The 19653-nt window shown below is 40.8% G+C and overlaps 1 protein-coding gene across 3 annotated transcripts in view; it reads right to left on the reverse strand.

The window, feature by feature from the left end:
* Positions 1–19653, reverse strand: part of Pik3cb (phosphatidylinositol-4,5-bisphosphate 3-kinase catalytic subunit beta) — a 107780-nt gene that overhangs the window by 33904 nt on the left and 54223 nt on the right. For all 3 annotated transcript variants that reach the window (XR_015001849.2, XM_085689599.2, XM_085689601.2), the window contains exons 6-11: positions 19093–19272; positions 13492–13662; positions 12125–12202; positions 3502–3753; positions 1493–1592; positions 471–601 (exon numbers count right to left, since the gene is read on the reverse strand). Coding sequence is in view for 2 of the 3 variants with exons in the window: in XM_085689599.2 (XP_085545725.1) it covers positions 471–601; positions 1493–1592; positions 3502–3753; positions 12125–12202; positions 13492–13662; positions 19093–19272 (912 nt within the window). In the remaining variant the exon portion in view is untranslated. The remainder of the gene's footprint in view (positions 1–470; positions 602–1492; positions 1593–3501; positions 3754–12124; positions 12203–13491; positions 13663–19092; positions 19273–19653) is intronic.

Consider the following 19653-nt stretch of genomic DNA (forward strand, 5'->3'; position numbering starts at 1 on the left):
CGAAGACAAGAAGACTATTGTGAATTCAGGGCTAAGTGTGGACTACACAGTGAATTCAAGCTCATGCTGGCTAGAGTGAGACACTGTTTTAAAGTCCTGATGATAGTAGCACTCAGCATGAACCATCTCTTATTTCATTGTATCTTTTCTCTCTGAATCAATATGTCAGGCGTGTTTTACAGAACACATTACATAGAGTTCTACGTGAATACACCTAAGAGGCTCTTTAAATCAGAAAAGAATTCAGAACAACTCAACTCCTTTATAAACACAGCCCCTGAACTCCAGAGACACTGTGTTTCACTTGGTCAGAGATAAGCCAGAACCAACTGCTGTACTGCACAGCCTTCAACTGGATCAGTGTCAATGTATGGAGAGTTTGGAAAGAATTGGACACTGAGCTTGGACCAAACATTTATATCCAGGAATAATCAATTCCTTTATCCATGGTGGACTTTCTGTTAGCTTACCTTATCGAAGGGAGGGTAATAATAAGGCTGCTTTTTATTATCTGGGAACTTAATATGCAAGGCAGTTGCATTTTCAGCATACGGGTTCGTCTGCACAGTGCCCATGGGATTTAGCATCTCTTCCAGCTCATCTAAAATGTGCAAATAATTTGAATTTGTAAGAAAAAATTTTTTGAAACTTTAAAAAACAAAAGTCTGGTTGGGTGGTAGAGGTGTACAACTTTAATCCCAACATCCGAGAGGCAGAGGTAGGTGAATCTGTCAGGTTGAGGCCAGCCTGATCTACTGAATGAGTCCCAAAACAGTCAGGGCTACACAGAAAAACCCTGTCTTGAAAAAAACTAAAATAAAATATAATTATTAAACAAACAAACAAAAAACAATAATGAAAGTCTATAACTGATTTTTCTTTCACAAAAATGTCCTAAATGTCGTGTCACCTAAGAAAGGTTAGCAAATTGAATCAGGAGGCCTTTAGGCATATTTGAAGGACTTCATTTATCTTGGCCAGCATGCTAAATTTACCCAGGAAACAAATCCTTTCACTGTTTGCTAACTGTGCAGGGTGCTCATTCACCAGGACAACTATGAGCAATTAAGCTGGTTACAGAAGACACTGTTACCTAGGAGGTTTCCAAAAACACAGACAAAAATAAAATGTTTAAAATAAGAACGCATTGAAATAAAAAAATACACACTCACGAACTTGTCTATAGCAAAATACTCATTGTACGTCAATTAGAATAAATAACAGATGGAAATGGGTGTGCCTTTAAAACAAGGATTCAGAAGGCAGAAGCAGACAGATCTCTGTGAGTTTGAGCCCAGCCTGGTCTACAGAGTGAGTTTCAGGGCAGTCACAAAGAGACACTGCTTCAAATACAAAACAAAACAACAAAAAAGAATAAATAACAAAGACAATTTCTTTACTGAAATACAACAACAGCAGTAAATCAAAGAAACCCCGAGTCATGCACAGTGAAATGCTAGCTGCTCCCCAGCACTAGGAAAGCACACCTTACCAGGAAAGGATGACCAGCTGTGCAGTATGACGTCTCCAGATCTCAGCTGTCCTTTGAAGTCAAAAACCATCGTATTTACCCACGCTACAGGATAATGTTGCTGAAAAAAAGTATCATTACATAAATAAACCAGAATGGACTTCAAGGTGTGACAATGCTCATGAAATTTCTGAAGTTCTAGGTAATTTCCAATTCATGCAAAATGAAAAGAAGATATAGATGAGCCCAATTTCAATTATCTTTACCACTATTAGGAAAAATTCTACAGGCCAATTAATATACCACATATATAAAACAATAAGCCCACAAAACAGAAAATTTTGAAAATGACAAGTTTTTAGATGACGAATACAGTGTGGGTGCACAGCAAGTCTCAGCATGGGAGAAAGCTGTGCCTCTGGATAATGCAGGAATTACTTATACTGTTAAAAGGGAGACTCACACCTGCAATCCCAGCTCAGGAGGCTGAGGAAGCAGGACTCCTGTTAGCATGGGGCCACCCTGGGCCACATAGCAAGCTACAGACCAGTTTGGTTTACAGAATGAGAACCTGATGTGTTGCTGTTGTTGCTGTTTGCTTTTTAAAAGCTAGGCATAGTGGCACATGCCTTTAGACCCAGCAAAGCTACCTACAAGACTCTGTCTGGAAAACAACAACAAAGGTGGCACTACAAGGTTAGAACTTTCATGAGGCCAGCCTAGTTCAGTGTGTGGGGGGGTGTATGTGTACATATATTTCTTTTCAAATCTTGGAGAATTCTATTATCAAGATAGGAAAGCCCACATAGGAACTAGCCCCTCTATGACATTTGAGACATTAAAATTTATTTTCAGAAGAATGTATCATAATAAGCAGAGATAGAGTGCTTATATTCCCATCTTTAGTGTTCTGTTATACACCAGGCTGTGCAAGCAAAAGTTCAAGGTCATTCTCAACTAGTAGTCTAGTAGACTACCTAGAGATCTAGACAGTTTCAGGCTAGTCTGGGCTATGAGAAACCCTATCTAGAGAGAGTAAGACAGGAGAGACTTTGGTGGGGGTGGGAAACCACATTTGACTAATACATGAAAAAGGAAGGCGAAGACTGTGGTCAGTGGTGAACTCGAGCACACAGATGGCCCTGGTTCAATCACCAGAGCTGAAAAGTTGCTGGTTCTGAGACTACTCAGGTGCACACACTTTTACTCAATAAGCAGAGGCAAGGGGGTTGAGAGTTCTAGGACAACCTAGGTGACACATGACTTGCAGAGCAGCCAGCACTACACAAAAGACCCATCTTTAAAATATTTATGTGTGCATGCCTCTGAATGTATGTGTGTACACACATACATGTATGCGCAGGTAGAGATACAGAAGATGACCATTTGACATCAGGTCTAACATCCTTTAGCTAGGATTTCAAAATTCAAGAGATTCTGAAAGTTAAATGTGTTTATACTAAGGTGATAGCAAATCAGAAGCAGAGATTGCCTAAAACTAGCAAAAAGGCTTGATTTTTCACATGGAGTGCAAATATTCTTATTTCATTCCAAAACTGATGTCCAGTCAGGCATTTGTGTCTTAAAGTCACAACAAGTGTGCTGAGTGAGGTGCAATCTATAATTTTTTTCAAAAATAAAAAAAAATCTCAATTTTCAAATATATATACTTGAAATTTTAGTTTAGATACTATGGACTAGCTGTTTTTAAAATGTTGTCCCTTTCCAGGTTCAGTGGCTCCTACCTGATGGTCCCATCATGGAGAGGCTGAGGCAGGAGTGTCACAGGAGTTCAGGGTAGGCTGAGCTACAGGGTGAGTGCTGGGCCCCTAGATTTTTTGCTTCTATAATAGGACAACTGTATCATGAAATTGCCTCAAATTTGAGAAAAGACATGAACACGGAACTTTATCACCTTAAAATTAGTTCTTAGGGTTCAAGTCACACGAAATAATTTAACTCCTTTTAATTATTTCAGAGCCTTAAAATACCCTATTATATAAACAATTTTCTGAAATTATTATCATTACCATTTTCCCAGTTTTCCTGATGGTCTGATATTTAGAGGGATTAATAGTTTTTGTTGATTTCTTCGTTTTTACTTTATCCAAAACAGCATAAACAGCAAAACATAATCGAGCCATTCTTGGTAAGTCACAAATATTAATATCAAATTCCAGGGGTTCATTCCAAATATGGTCATTTTTTCCTGTTATCTCCGAGCTTACAACAGTTTTACACAGGAGCTCAGTTCCATGAAAAAGACCAGCTCTGACATGAACCTGTGAAGGGAGACGAAAACAGTCAGAGTGTTGCACAACCAAAGAGCCCCTCTCAAGGACAACAAGACCCGAGAAGCAGAGCAGCAACATTAGACACTTGTATACAGAAGTCGACGTGCACTCACGGTACGATGGTGAGTTAATCCAGTGTTCCGTTAGTAAACAGAGTAGCTACAACATCAAATACTGATCAAAACACCAGTGGTCTCCACAGAGGAATGGGGCTAGAGAAACTCAGACAGTAAGAATGATATTTTACATATAGAAGAGGCAGAAGCAAGAAGAAAAGAATTTCAAGGTCAGCCTCAGCTATATAGTGAGTTTTGAGACCAACGTGGACTACATGAGACCCTATCTCAGAAAAACAAAATAAACAAAAGTAAAAATTATATGAATTTGCCATTATTTGTAAATAGACAGTTAAAGAAATCTAATCACCCCCACACATTCCTGGCTTTCTGAAGATTCACATGCAGGACAATGCAAAGCACATGTAAAATGTCTAATAAGATTTACTCGGTTGTGCTAGGATGTAGCTTAGGTGGCAGAGCATTTGCCTGGCATGCACAAAGCCTCTGTTCTGATTCCCAGCACTGCACATAAATTAAATGGACATCTTCTCTAATTATCCTTCATTCCTGTACATTTAGTTGTACCTTGACATGGCATATAGGAACTGTTTGCCAATTCAATAAGAAATGCCATGGAAAATAAAAGTGAAATAAAAAATGAAAATGAATTAACTTCATTCAGTCACTTGTAGATGTGTGTGCGTGTATATGCTCACATGTGTGTGCAAACAGAGGAAGAAGGCTACATTGTATATCTTCCTCTTTCACTTTCTGTTGTCCTTTTAAAGGCAGGTTCTCTCAGAGAAGCTGGACCTAATTAATTCAGCACGGCTGGCTGGCCAGTCAGCTCCACGGAACCAACTAAGAAGAGAGATTGGACTCTCCTTTGAGGAGCCTGTATTCAGTATTTGGGCACCTGCTTTTTTTCTGAGCACCTCTTCCTCCAAACCCTCATGCTAAAGCCCAGATCTTTAATAAAACCTCCAACTTAGCTGGGCAGTGGTGGCGCACACCTTTAATCCCAGATCTTGGGAGGCAGAGGAAGGTGGATCTGAGTTTGAGGCCAGCCTGGTCTACAGAGCAAGTTCCAGGACAACCAGGGCTAAACAGAAAAACCCTATTTCAAATAAACCAAAAGCAAACCAAAACAAAATCTCCTACTTAAAAAAAAAGTGAGCAGTAGAAATAAAAACTTGAGATGCACTTGAGATGTGGAAGCAGGAAGAGAGAGAGCTCAAAGCCAGCCTGTGCTACATGAGACCCTATCTCCACACTGCCCAATAGTTAGGGTTCTCCTATCATTCAGGAAATAACGTGGGTTTTAGAAGCTGTGCCAGTGTTAATCTGTTATATCACAATCTGTCAAGAGGCTGCTTTGTTCTGACTTAGAAGAGGAAAACTACCCAGGCATGTGGCGATGTTGGGGATGGTTTCATTAAATGTGCAAAGTCACCACGCATAATATTTAGTGTCCCAGACACTAAAGGAGGGAGATAAAAAGATAGAGCTTCGATGTTTTCTACTTACATATATTTCAAATTATTAGGGGTACTGAAACCCACATGAAAGTCACATCACAAAAGCTAGGAGGTTGCAATGAATGACCAATATATGTAATGCAGAGGATGTCTGTATCATGTCTGGGTACAGGCAGTTTCTTGACTCCGCATGCTTATATCCTTTGCCAACATGAAAGGGCTTCCAGTGTTACTTTTTTGAATGTTTTCTCTGAGCTAGAACCTTTTCTTCTCCTTCTGAAATCCAGAGAACAAGGCTGCCAGACCTTCTGGGATTGCCTTACAACCCTTGAAACACATACTATTCTGCCCAACATTCTGTTTTACTCTGTGGTGCAAAATGTATTGATTAATCTTTAAGTTCATTAACGTTTTCCATAATACCATTCTGCAACAGCATTTTCTTAGTTCATATAAAATCTAATATACTGCACGCTTTAGGTTTGGTTTGGAGTTTATAGCACGTTTTGGGGTTTTGAGACAGAGCTTCCTATATCCCAGGCTGGTCTATAGTTCAACTTACTATGTAGTAGAAGATGACCCGATTTTCTTGCCTCTACCTGCCAAGTGTTAGGATTATAGACAAGAGCCACCATGCCTCACTTAGCCTCTATTTCTTGATTTAGATTTTTGTTTATTTTGGAGACAGGTCAGGCTATATAGGCCAGGCTGGTCTGGAATATCACCCTGCCTCTGCTTCTTGAGTAATGAGATAACAAAAGTGTGTCATCATACAACTCTAGCTTGTTTCTTCTTTTACATATTCTGTTTAGAATCTGTGTTTGCCCTTGGTTGCAGGGGCTTATTTATAAAAACTTTTCTAATGTCTCTTTGATACTTGAGTCATCTTAGCATTGCATCTGATGACTGTCACTGTCCATACAACTTGGAATTTTCTTGGGTCTTTCCATTCCAGGTGCAGGAATGAAATATTGGATTGTGTGCACATCCAAAGCAGAGCCCTGCCTTTTTATCTGAGGCATTTGAAGGAGCCATCGCTGTCAGATACAGTTCCAATGCTCACCAGGCCTTCAGTGCTTCTGTAGGGCTACTTCACGTGTGTGTGTGCGTGCAAACACACACACACACACACACACACACACACACACACACACACACAAGAGCCAGTCTGAGACTGAAGACTCAGACCCTTATATGCACAGCCAAGGAACAAGCTGAAACAGTATATGAAACTTAGCCATGCTTTTCAAGCTTCTCTCTCCCTGCAATCTTCCATGTACTTTCCTTTTTGTAACTTGAGTATCTTCTTTATACAACCAGAAGGATGGAGTTTTATTCATGTGTATTTCCTGCAAGACATGCTAAGCATTTTCTGTTCAAAAGAAATAGGGAGAAAAGCCCCTGCTGATGTACCACATTCTTCAGATTACAGCACCTCTAATGGAGAAGAAACTTCAACTCTTGAGACTTAGGATTCTGCCCATCCTTGAAGCTGTCTATGCTACTGCTGCTCCCACAGTACAGGAGCTGGCCACAGCTCAGTGGGTAAAAGTGCTTCCCACACAAGCCTACCAGCCTGAAGTCAGTCCTCAGAACCCACAGAGGAAGGAGAGAATCTACCTAATTTTCAAAGTTATCCTGAACGCCACACAAATTGTACATGCCTGCACTTGCATACACACAACAGATTTTTAAAAATTAATTTAATAGAAAGGAGGAAAAAAAAAAAGGAGAGTGAAACAAGGGTGAGATCTCTGCTGCCTCTGAAGTCAGAAGATGCTTGCCCACTAGGGCAGCTCCCGGCTCTGACTGCCTAAAGGGACCTTCTGCACTGTGAGCAACAGTCAGCTGAAGCATCTGCTGAACAGTAAGATGTACATGTGTGTGGCAGCACATGCCTACATAAGATGGTACATGTGTGTGGCAGCTCATGCCTATAACCCCAGCACTTTAGAAATAGACAGGAGAATCAAGAGTCTAAGGTCATCCTTAGCTACACAGTGAGTCTGCGACCAGACTGTGACACTGTCACAAACACCAAACAAAACTATGTACACACAAAAGATGAAAAACCACAGCACTGGGCAAAGACTGACCAGGAATTGAGACATAGAATCCTACCCTCTTTGCCATGGCTAGGACACAATCCAGGGTAGCCACGAATAGTGAATCAGCACTGAGCATCTCGAGTTTTCTGCTCAGATCTCACAGAACCTTGTCTGACTTCTGGTCCTGTAACTGTGATGGGCTGAGCTCTCGCGATTAGATATGCTACATGAAAGAACCAACTTCACAGAAGGAGGTTATCTTCCTTGAGCCTGGCCCACTTGGCAATTCTTTAAAGGGATTCTGCAGAGGAATGACTCAGCAGGCTAGGAGCTCTGTTCTTCCAGGGGTCTGAGTTCAGTTCCTAGCACCTAAAAAGGGCAGCCTACAACCACCTCTTCAGGCCTCCTTGGGAACCTATATTAACATGGCATATACACACTCATACAAGTATGCACCTGCAGACACAGAGACAGACAGACAGAAACCCTCCCCTGCCCCCCACTCAGTAAGTGCCGACAGTAGCGGCACACGTCTTTAGTTCCAGCACTTCAGAGGTGGACGTAGAGGTTGGTGGATTTCTGTGAGCTGAGAACACTGTAGTCTACATAATGAATTCCAGGATGGCCAATGCTACACAGTGAGATCATGTTTCTAAACCAAACAAACAGAAATAAGAAAGGGTGGGGAGAGCACCCTATAGATCAGTAGGTACTTCTCTGAAAGATAAAAATTACCAAAATGGACACAAAAGAAACTGAAAATTTTACTTCTTATATAGCCCCAGAGGAAACACTAAATTTTTTTCTTTAAAATTTTAAGTTAACTTGTGATCATTTATGAATGTGTTCAATGTACTGTGAATATGTAATTAAAGGTTTAAATTTTTACATTTACATGCACATGTGTGTGTGCCAGGTTGCAAATGTACAGGTCAGGAGTCGATTCTCTCCTTCCACCACACTTCTGGAGTCAAGCTCGGGTCATCAGTCATGAGAGCAAGAGAGGCACCTGCTGAGACATCTGGCCCACCCCAAATTAAATTCTTTTATTTGTTTTTATTACGTGTGTGTGTGTGTGTGTGTGTGTGTGTGTTGTGTACATGTAAGTGCAGGTACCTGTGGAGGACAAAGGTGTCAGATCCCTAGGAACTGCAGTGACAGGTGATATCAGCCACTCAATGTGGTTCTGGGAACTGAACTCTCGAGCCCAATCCAATTTTCTTTTCTTTCTCTGGCTGGCCTGGAACTTGCTTTGTAGACTAGGATGACCGCCAGCTCATACAAATCTACCTGCCTCTTCAAACTGAGTGTTGGGATTAAAGGCTTGCATCACCCGCTACTCCAAATTCTTTTTTTTGAGACAAGGTTTCTCGGTAACTATAGAGCCAATTCCAGAACTTGCTCTGTAGACCAAGCTGGCCTGGAACTCACAGACATCCTCCTGTCTCTGTCTCCAGAGTGCTGGGATTAAAGATGTGCGCCACCTTTCTTAATCAAGCCTTTCCACAAAAAAAAAAAAAAAAAAAAATCAAGGATCAGAAATTTTGAAGTAAATTCTTTCAAACATTTAAGCAAGAAAAAAGAGCAACTTTATTACCTTATTTAGAAAATACACAAGGCGGGAAGGGAGGGCCTTAAGGGATGGCTCAGTGGCTGATAGTACTTGCTGCAATCCCTTTAAGGAGTTGAATTACATTACCAGAACCCACATAGCATGGCTCACAACTTCCTCTAATTCCAGTGGGTTCCGGATTCTTGGAGTATGGGGACACATGTGGCATTCCTTTACACATACACACAAATTAAAACAAAAACAATTAAAGAGCTGGGTGGTGGTGATGCACACCTTTAATCCCAGCACTCTCAAGGCAGAGGCAGGAGGATCTCTGAGTTCAAGGCCAGCCTGATCACAGAGCAAATTCCAGGACAGTTGAAGCTACATAGAGAAATACTGTCTCAAAACCAAAAACAGACAAGCACACAAGCAAACAAACAAACAAAAATCCAAAAAGTTAAATAAGAGAAAACAGACAAGAGAAAGAGCTCTCTACTTTATCCATCTAGCCACTGTCTGCCTGTCCATACGGCCATATTCACCTACCCATCTGTCCTCATGCTAACATATGGCTGACAAGCCATTCTATTGAACTCCACCGCGACCCTTCTCATTTCATCTGAGCCAACACTATCCTGATACAAATGAAAAGCTACACACGTAAGGAAGTGTGTTAGTCAGGAAGTACATGCCTATGATCAATGGTGAGGCTGAGCAGGAGGATTACTGGAAGCTCCTACACTGAAGTGTAAGACTCCTGTCTGGTCAACTCTTCAAAATCAAAAGTGTAGCCCAATATTTCCCACAAGCAGAAGTAAAAGCCCTAAAATAAGGCACATACTGGAGGCTTGATTAATCGCTTAATGAAGAGACTGAATAGAAGTAAAAAGGCTGTTGTTACTGAATAACAATAAAGAACCACAAAAGCAGCAAAGAACTAGGGCCAGCAAGATGGCCCAGCAGGCAGTAGTGTCTGCTGCCATGCACAATGATGCCCAGGACCCACATGGTGGAAGGAGAGAACCAAAGTCTGCAAGTTGTCCTCTCACTTTACGTGTGCGCACATGTATACACACAATAAACAAAATGCAATAATTTTTAGAAGAAATAAAGAATTGATGAGTGGGGGGGCTTCCTTCTTATGTGCAAGGCCCTGGGGACAATTCCCAACAGAGTCAAAAAGCAACTAATATCAAAACAAATGAACCGTTAAATTATCTTTGCAAGTCAAACACAGTAGCCTACAGGCAAAGAAAAATGATGCAGTCTCTCTGTACCCACATACGTTATCCAGCTGTAGAGAAATCACTGAGCGAAAGCACACATATGAATAAAATATAAAATATACACTATGTTTGATGATATGAACTCTGCCCGTGTTTCTTCCCAGGGTCTCATGGAACCCAGACTGGTTTAAACTCTTGACCCTCCTGCCTGTTTCCACCTAAGTGCTGAGATTACAGATCATACCACCACATTCTACCACTATGTTTAATTTCTGCTTTTAAGAATGAAATCCTCAGAGCCGAACAGTAGTAGCACATTCCTTTAATCCCAGCACTCAGGAGGCACAGGCAGGTGGTTATTTGTGAGTTTGAGGCCAGCCTGACCAACAAAGTGAGTTCCAGGACAGCTAGGGCTGTTACCCAGAAAAACCTTGTCTCGAAAAACTAAAAAGAAAGAAGGGAGGGAGGGAGGGAGAAAAAACAAAAGAGAGAAAGGAAGGAAGGAAGGAAGGAAGAAAGGAAGGAAGGATGGATGGAAGGAAGGACGGACAATGCTAACATCCTTGCTATCCATCCCATGTGTTTATGTATTGGTTTAAACACAGAGGATACTGATGGGGCTTGTTGAGTTTGATTCTCTTCTGATGGCAAGAAGACGACAAGAAAACATGGACATCTTATTTCTTCATCCTATCATACTTTGCTGTAAAAGTCATGATATACATTTTACAAGTTTTACTTTTTTATTATTTGTGCACATGCATGTGTGTGAACATGCATGTGTGCATGTTCACATGTTCGTGCCTGTGTCAGTTAAAGCACACCACAAACATGGAGGTCAGAAGAGGGTATTTGACAATCTGGAACTGGAGTGACAGACAGTTGTGAGCTGCTATGTCAGTGATGGGGACTGAGTCTGGTCCTCTGCAAGAGCAGTTCAGTGCTTTCTGACACGGAGCCATCTATCTGGTCCTGTAATATATTTTTTGAATTTGAAAAAAATAATACAGGTAACATATGCCTGTAATTCAGGGCTTGGCAGGTTAAGAGACAGGGAAATTAAGAATCCAAGGACATCTTTACTACAAGATGTAGTTTGAAGCTAGCCTGCTATATGAGAAACTGTCCCTATTAAAAATATTTTTTTTTAAAGGGAGGGAAGGTGCAGTGATACACACCTTCAATCCCTGCACTGGGGAGGCAGAGGCAGGAGGATCTCTTTGAGTTTGAGACCAACCTGGTCTACGGAGCTGGTTCTAGTAGGACAGTCAGGCAACAGGGCTATATTGAGAAACCGTCGAAAGAAACGGGGGAGGGAGAAAGGGAGAGAGGGAAAAGGGAAGAAAGAGAAATAAAGAAAGCATAATGATGTAATTTTAAATTAGAAGGAAAAGATACCATTAAAACAGAAAACAGGCAATCTGCAAATGAGCCAGAAATGCACAGTTTAAAAAGAAAAACTAAGCTGAGATAAACACGAAGCACTTATTTTAACACCAGCTGCCCAACCAATATCTGTTAAATTGTATACATTTTAGCTTTACTTCTAACATACAAACACAGTAAACTCTTACCACATCTGAGTAACTTAACGAGGTCATCGGTAGAATACAAGCTTCTTTCTGCTTAGTTCTGAATCTGAAGCCAGAATATCCTGGGACATACACTACAAACATAACATCAGGCATTCCAGTAGAATTTTACTAGTCAAATAATTCTTTAGAACTAAAAGTCTATTAGACATAGTGATTCATGCCTGTAGAGGCTGGAGGATCAAGGAGTTCAAAGCCAGCCTTAGCCACACAGTTAGTTTGAGGTCAGTCTGTATTGTATGAGACTCTGTCTCTAAAATCCAAGACAGAGAGAATATTAATAGTTTTATGACAAGCCGCCACACTCTATCTTTCACAGTTGATGGGTATGAATGATAGCAGAGAGCTCACGAATTAGACAAGGAAGGGTACAGGCTCATGCAACCTTAACAAGTACTCACTTTCACAGTTTCTTCTGTGTTAAGCTTATTTCCTTTCACCAAGACAATTTGGAAAGGGTTGTTGTTGTCCCAGACATGCTGAAAAGGAACAAAACACACACTGAGCCTGTTCAGTCAGAGATGGAGACACCATAGCTGTGGTGGCTAGTCATATGTCAACCCAAGCTACAGTCATCTGAGAGGAGGAAACCTCAGCTGAGAAAATGCTTCCATATATCTGGCTGTAGAAACCTGCAGTGTATTTTCTAGACTGATGGAGAAGGGCCCAGGCCATTGTGGGTGGTGCTACTGCCAGGCTGGTGGTCCTGGAGTGCAGAGAAAAGCAGGCTGAACAAGCCATGGAAAGCACGTCAGTAAGCAGCAACCCTTCATGGGCCCCTGCAGCAGCTCCCGCCTCCAGGTTCATGCCCTGTTTGAGTTCCTGCCTTGGCTTCCCCCAGTGAACTGTGTGACTTGGGATATGTAAATAAACCCTTTCTTCCCCACGTTGCTTTTAGTGACAGCGCTTCATTACAACAACGGCACCTAAAGTACTAGTCACGGAAGTCTTTCAGCTCTCGCATAGGGCAAGTTACGGAAACAGAGCTCTGACCTAACAGTTAAAAACCCACACTGCTGGGAGAGGTGGTCACACCTCTCATCTCAGCACTCCAGAGCCAGAGGCAGGTGGAGTTCTCAGTTTGAGGCCAGCCTGGTCTACAGTGAGTTCTGGGAAAGGCAGGGCTGTTACACTGAGAAGCCCTGTCTTGAACCCCATCCTCCCACACCCACCCCCCTCCAAGATACCATAAATATCAAAAGAAGCATTATAACTACGAGCGCTTGGTTTTTATGTCTGTTACTTCTAAGAAATGAAGTAGGGAGAGAGGTGGGAGGGAGTGAAAAGGTGATGTGCTGGCTCCCATCTGTAGTTCCAGCACTAGGAATCTGAGGCAGGAGGTCTGCCATGGGCCTAAACTAGCACAGTCAAAGACTGTTTCAACCCCACACTCACCCCAAAACATTTTAACAGGTTAAGCTGATAGAATGAAATATACTGCACTCAGGCAGCTGAGGCAAGTTTGCCACAAGTCAGGGGACAGAGCTATAAGCAAGACTGTATGGAAAAAAAAAAAACCAGCGTAACTACACTAGGTGTTCAAATGCTCACGTTGATAAAGCATGATCTAATCTGCTATTTTGGTGTGGGAGCACCAAATGGCGCGCAGAAGGAAGCTACTTTTTGAATGAATGGCAATGAACTTATGGGAAAGATGTTGATTTTCACAGAAGGAGAAGTGAGCAAAGGAAACTGTCTGAGAGAGCAAACACACAGACTGAAAATCATGTGGCTTTGGGGTTACAAGAGGCTGAAACAGGAATCTTACAGAAATAACTCGCGTTTTCTTTGGTGGTAAGGGCAGAGGAAGGCTGGATGAGTTCCGGTTGATGGCAGCCTCTATGGCAATCATTTCTTGCTCATACATTTTCTTGATCTTGCAACATTCCACAAGGATGAAATGGGGCAGGGTCCTGTTCATCACACAGTTCCGGATATACTACAGTAGCAAAAGAGACACAGCTTTCAGGCAAACACTTAAATCAACAACAACAAAATCATCCGAACAACACTATGCTAAATTTACACTATAGGTATGCTACAGAATTCAGTATCAAAATTATAATCATTTGAAATCACAGCATAGGAAGCTTGGAGATGGTGCAGGTTACTGGCAGCTTGTCCAGAGGACCTGAATTGAATTCCCAGCACCCATATAGTGGTTCACAACTGTGACTCCAGGCACAAGGACCTTGCATCCACTTCTGGACTCTGAGCACTGAATACAAATGGTGCAATCCATGCACATGGGCAAAACACCCATACACTTAAAATAAAAATAATTTAAAAAATATTCCAACACAAGAGCCAATGAGATGGCTCATTGGGTAAAGAGCTGTGTTTATGCCTGACCTCCATGGTGGCAGGAGAGAAACAACTCCAACAGGTTGTTCCCTGATTTCCGCAAGCACACCCTGGTGCACACACATACACATAAAATAAGTAAATAAATGAAAATGCAATAAAATCTCAACACAGTGACCGGCCTGGTGATGCATCCTTGTGGTATACTGCTGGGAAGCTAAAGACAGGGATCACAGTTTGAGGCAAACCTGGGAAAACAGCAAGTTAACCCAAGTATTAGCAATAGAGACCTGAGATCACCTGCCCAGCAGGTGCAAGGAACCCAGTCCAATTGCCAGCATCAAACAACGAACGACAAATCCCACATAAAACAGCTATTGTTAATTGAGTTACCAAGGAACCTATAATATTGTTATTCTTCATTAACAGTCTCCAAGAGCCCAAGTTCCACTTCACAGAGTATAGAATCAGAAGGGGAACTCATACATCTGCATTTCTAAAACCCAAATATAAATTGCTTTGTCTGCTGCCTAGGTCACACTTTAGTCAATCAGCCAGGAATGGCAAAGATTCCCCGAAATACCCTTTCCCAGCAGAGGATTCTAGGTGAGCATTGCCAGCAGTTTACTCAGAAGACCTCTGATCATTTCAGCCTAAGCCACTGTTTTAGCTTCAGGAAACACCACAAAGAATTCTTAAATTCTAGACAGTACTAAACCATTTCTCCCTCTCCTCCCTGGTTTTTTTTTTTTTGTTGTTGTTGTTGTTGTTGTTGTTGTTTTTGAGACAGGGTTTCTTTGTGTAAAAACCCTAGCTGTAGCTGTCCTGGAACTAGCTCTTGTAGACCAGGCTGGCCTCAAACTCACAGAGAGAGATCCACCTGCTTCTGCCTCCTGAATGCTGGAATTAAAGGTGTGCACCACCACCGCCTGGAAGTAACTATTATTATTGCCAAAGGTTCCAAACAAAAACATAAATACCATGAATTGTTCAAAAGACTAAACTTCTATAGGTACAGCATATGATCCAATGTGTTTTATGCTAGCCTGATGGAGATTGCCAAGCAAGACGGCAGAACACGAGGAAGAAGTTTGTGCCTTCAGGTTGCTCACCAAGCACTTTCACCTTCTTCCTCCTGATCAGCCAAAGTTTAATCACTTATTACACCAAAGCTATGCACACAGCCTGTGTCCTAGCCTTCCTCCTGAGGAGGGGCCACACCAGAACCTTGACAGGGGGTATAAAATTCTGTTACCTGTTAAATGCATCTCAAGCCCTGCTTTCTTTTTGTGTGCTTGAGACAGGGTATCATGCAGCCTGGGCTGGTTGTGGACGACAGAACCTCTGCCTCTGCCTCTCGGCTGCTGGGAGCACACGAGCGGCACTGCCGCACTGGCTTCAAATCTTTCTTTTCATACACACATCACTCAATATTTGGCACCTGCCTTATCCCTTTACACCGAACAGAATAAAACAAGGCAGGCACGTCAGCTACCTCACTTGTGTGGTTCATCAACTGGGAGCCTGAAGCAGGATTACTTCCCTGAGGGCTACAGAGTGGGACTTGATTTCAAAAACACCAACACCACCACCACGCACACACAAGTCAAACAAACAACCTCAGCTTTAAATGGCTACTACTGACCTCTAACTTGGCCCTTGCTCAATTACTACTCCTTTAGCAACGCTTTTTAGTTTACAAATCAGTACAAGTATCTTTAAGTTCCTTGATGACAAAGTCAAGAATGGATCCTTTCCAAAAAAATCTTGAGCCAGGCATGGTGGCACAGACCTTAGTCCCACTACTCAGAAGGCAGAGGCAGGTAGATCTCTGGGAGATCCACCTACAAAGTTACAAGGTAGTTACAAGGTACAGTCTACAAAGTAAGTTACAAGACAGCCAGGTATTCACAGTGAGAGCTTGTCTTACTCAATTTTAAAAGCGCTGTACATCTCTTAGGTGGACTACACGTGACTCCAGAAACAACTTAAGGCAGCTTAATTCTTGCAATGAGAGGGTGAGACAGCTGGTTTGTGTTAGGATAAAAGGGGAGATTATTGAATCTATTTTTAACCAAAAAAGCAACTACTAGTCTGAAATATTTTACATTGGTACGGATTTTGGTATAATGATTTTTGGTATATTGATACAAAATTGAGGTTATCTTTGTTATATTGGGATATGTTTCCACTCATGTTTAATGTTTTTTATATTGATGCAAATTTGAGGTTATTTTTGTTAGAACACACTGTACATACAATTCTACTCTTGTTCAAGGTATTGTACCTATACAGTTCATTTAACAATGTAAATTTTTTTAGTCCTTGAAAGTTATTATTACAAACTATTTAGGATAATAAAGAAATGCAGGTTAACAGTGACCTATTATGATCAAACTTGTAGTCATGTTAGATATATTATCAAGGTCAAACTGATATATTTTAGGTAAACAGGTGGTCTTCAAACATTTCAGAGATCTATAGACTATGGCACTTAAGATATTTTAATAATATAAGGTTCTTAGCCAGGCAGTGGTGGTGCACACCTTAAATCCCAGCACTCCAGAGGCAGAGGCAGGCATATCTCTGTGAGTTCAAGGTCAGCCTGATCTACAAGAGCTAATATCAGGACAGGCTTCAAAGCTATGGAGAAACCTTGTCTCACCCCTCCCCCAAATTATATAATTTTTTTTATGACATTGAGACATATCTGCTCCTGGCAGCACCAATCTACTTTAGAAAAGATAATGGGCACTGAAGAAACTCCATATGGAGGTTACTTTCTTTACAGCAAAAGTTGGTCACTGGGCAAGAAACTGTTCTTGCCTAAACTGCTGACAGTGTGCTATCCAAATTGGATAAGCAGGACAGAAAAAAAAGTGATTGCCAAACTTTGCCAAGACAAAATAGGATTCAAAAATCCTACTTCACAAATAAGTCTGTCAGATATTCTAGGCCTGTAGGCTGCAGAAAGATGCCCCAACAGTACAAAGGAACCTTGCCTGACTATCTAGGCAGTCAAATGTTTCTGATATTTCTCACATTTTTTGGAAGTTGCTTATTTATACTTCCTACTTACTTGAGTAATAATGTTTTCTTCCTGCGTCTCTGATGAAGTTGAAGACTAGACAGTTACAGTTTTCCTTATTAACAAATTCAGAAAAGAAACTCACAAAAGATGTGATATATATATATAAAATATATAGGGCTGAGAGACATAAAAAGATAGCAGCTTTGGGTTGGTAATACAAGTTAGGATAGAAAGTGAATTAGTACAACACTGGATTCACCAAGATAGGACAGATAATAGAGTATTTTCTCTGAATTTGTCAAATGCATACGGTCGACAATGTTAATGTGATCATTGCCTGTATATAATTGTAAATAGTTATTACACATTGTATACAGTTTTTAAGTTAGTTAAAACCTTTGTTTCTTTATTTAGACAAAAGGAGGAAACATGGGATATTTTGTTTGTGCTCTGACAAATAAAGCTTGTCTGGAGATCAGAGGATGGAGCTGGTTACTATTTAACCATAGAAACAGGCACTGGTAGCTCATGTCTTTAATCCCAGCAAACAGAGATGGAGACAGAAAGTGATAAGGTGAGGTGCAAACAGGATCTCACCCTTTTAAACTGAGAAACGAGAGGGGAAGGAAGCAAATGGCAGCTGCTCCTGGTTCTCTGATCTTCCAGGTTTCTATTGATAAATCTAATTAGGATCACACTTCAGGTTTGTTTGCTTATTCATTTACTTATGAACAGAGGGGAGATGTATGCCATATAATACACACGTAGAGGTCAGAGAACAATTTCCACTTCCACCATGTGTGTCCCAGGGATCAAACTCAAGTTATCAGGCTTGGAAGCAAACATCTTTTGCCCACAGAACCATCTCGTTATCTCACTGGCCACTGCAGACAACATATACTCAAAAAATTTAGTGGGAAAAAAAATGTATGGAAGGCCAATTGGAAACTAATGCTCGCATAATTCTTTCCACATGTGGAAGTTATAAAAAAGGACAAAGGATTAAGAAATATGAAAATGACAATGAACTGGAATGCAGACAACGGTAAAGCACATGATCAACATTCAGAAGGCCCTGGGTTCAGTTCTTAACAACAACAAAAACAAAAAATTAAAAGAATCTTTTCTTTTTAAAATGTATTATTATTCTGTGTGCATGTTTGCATACCATGGCTCTCATATTGAGGTCAGAGGACAACTCTGAGAAATTGATTCTTTTTCTACCTTTACATGACAACAAAAAACTTTTTACTTTTTCTATGAATTGCTTACAAGTATCTATTTAACAAGTAGTTCTTTTACTTCCTCCAGAACATAACACTTAAATCACATATGTGTGATATAGGATTCCCTTCTGTATACTGTGATTACCATTAATGAATTAAAAGAACTGGCTTGGCCTGACAGGGTAGAACAGAGTTAGGTGGGGAAAACTAAACTGAATGCTGGGAGAAAGGAGGCGGAGTCAAAGAGAAGCCATGGAGCCACTGTTGGAGACAGATGTGCTGAAACTTTGCTGGTAAGCCATGACCTCGTGGTGATGCACAGATTAATAGAAATGGGTTAAATTAGTATTTAAGAGTTAGCCAATAAGAAGCTAGAGCTAATGGGCCAAGCAGTGATTTAATTAATACAGTTTCTGTGAGGTTATTTCGGGGAGTCTGGACAGAAAAGAAACAAGCAGCCTACTACAACATATTTGCATAAAGAAATAGCAAGCAGCTATACATAACAAACTGTGTTAGGAATTTATAATGCTATTATGAAAATGTTAAGCACAGAAATAATTCACAAGCAGAATGCAAACACATAAACACGCAATCACATGAACAATCCTTGTGCTCAAATCAAATATATCAGGTTAAAAACACAAGCACTTGCCCAAACTTTAGTAATGACTTCCTAGGGGTAGGGCCCAGCAATAGATGTTTAAAATATATTTCTGCAAAGCTTTCTGTGTGATCCAAACATTCAGTCTGCTGCAGAGAAGTCAGAGGCACCATGTACACTGTTCTAGTCAGCCAACATACATACCTGGAACTGAATTAGTGGATATTCTCCAAATACATACTCCACTCTCCCGCTGACTTGTAACACACAGTCATAGGGGCTAACTTCATCTTCCTTTCCATGAATAGTCAAGCGTTTCTGGATTGCCAATTCATTTATTTTTATAGGAGTCAAATTGGGAGACACTTGAAAACTAAATACATCCTAAAAAGACAGAAGGCAGAAAATGTAATACATCTTATGCTTAGCTAGAAATTTTAATTATATTCAAAGAGTGCAACAGCATGGACAATGATAATGTGTGTGTATACAGTCCAGTAAATAATTCTCCATACTAAACATGTACACATATAAATTGTTTTATGATAATTTGTAAACCATGTTCCCATATTCTGAGTGTCACAACTCCCAAGGTAAATTTAATATTTAGCTAAAGTTGCTTGTATGTTGGTGTTCTTCTATAATCCCAGCACTTGGAAAATGGAGCCAGGGGATCAGGAGTTAGGGGCCAGCCTGGATACTTTCAATCTGTATACTAAGTTCATGTTTTTGAGAAATACAGTAGTCATTAAATATATATGTTCC

This window comes from Myodes glareolus, chromosome 4 (genome assembly GCF_982192425.1).
Source record: "Myodes glareolus chromosome 4, mMyoGla1.1, whole genome shotgun sequence".
In the NCBI taxonomy this organism is placed as follows: domain Eukaryota; kingdom Metazoa; phylum Chordata; class Mammalia; order Rodentia; family Cricetidae; genus Myodes; species Myodes glareolus.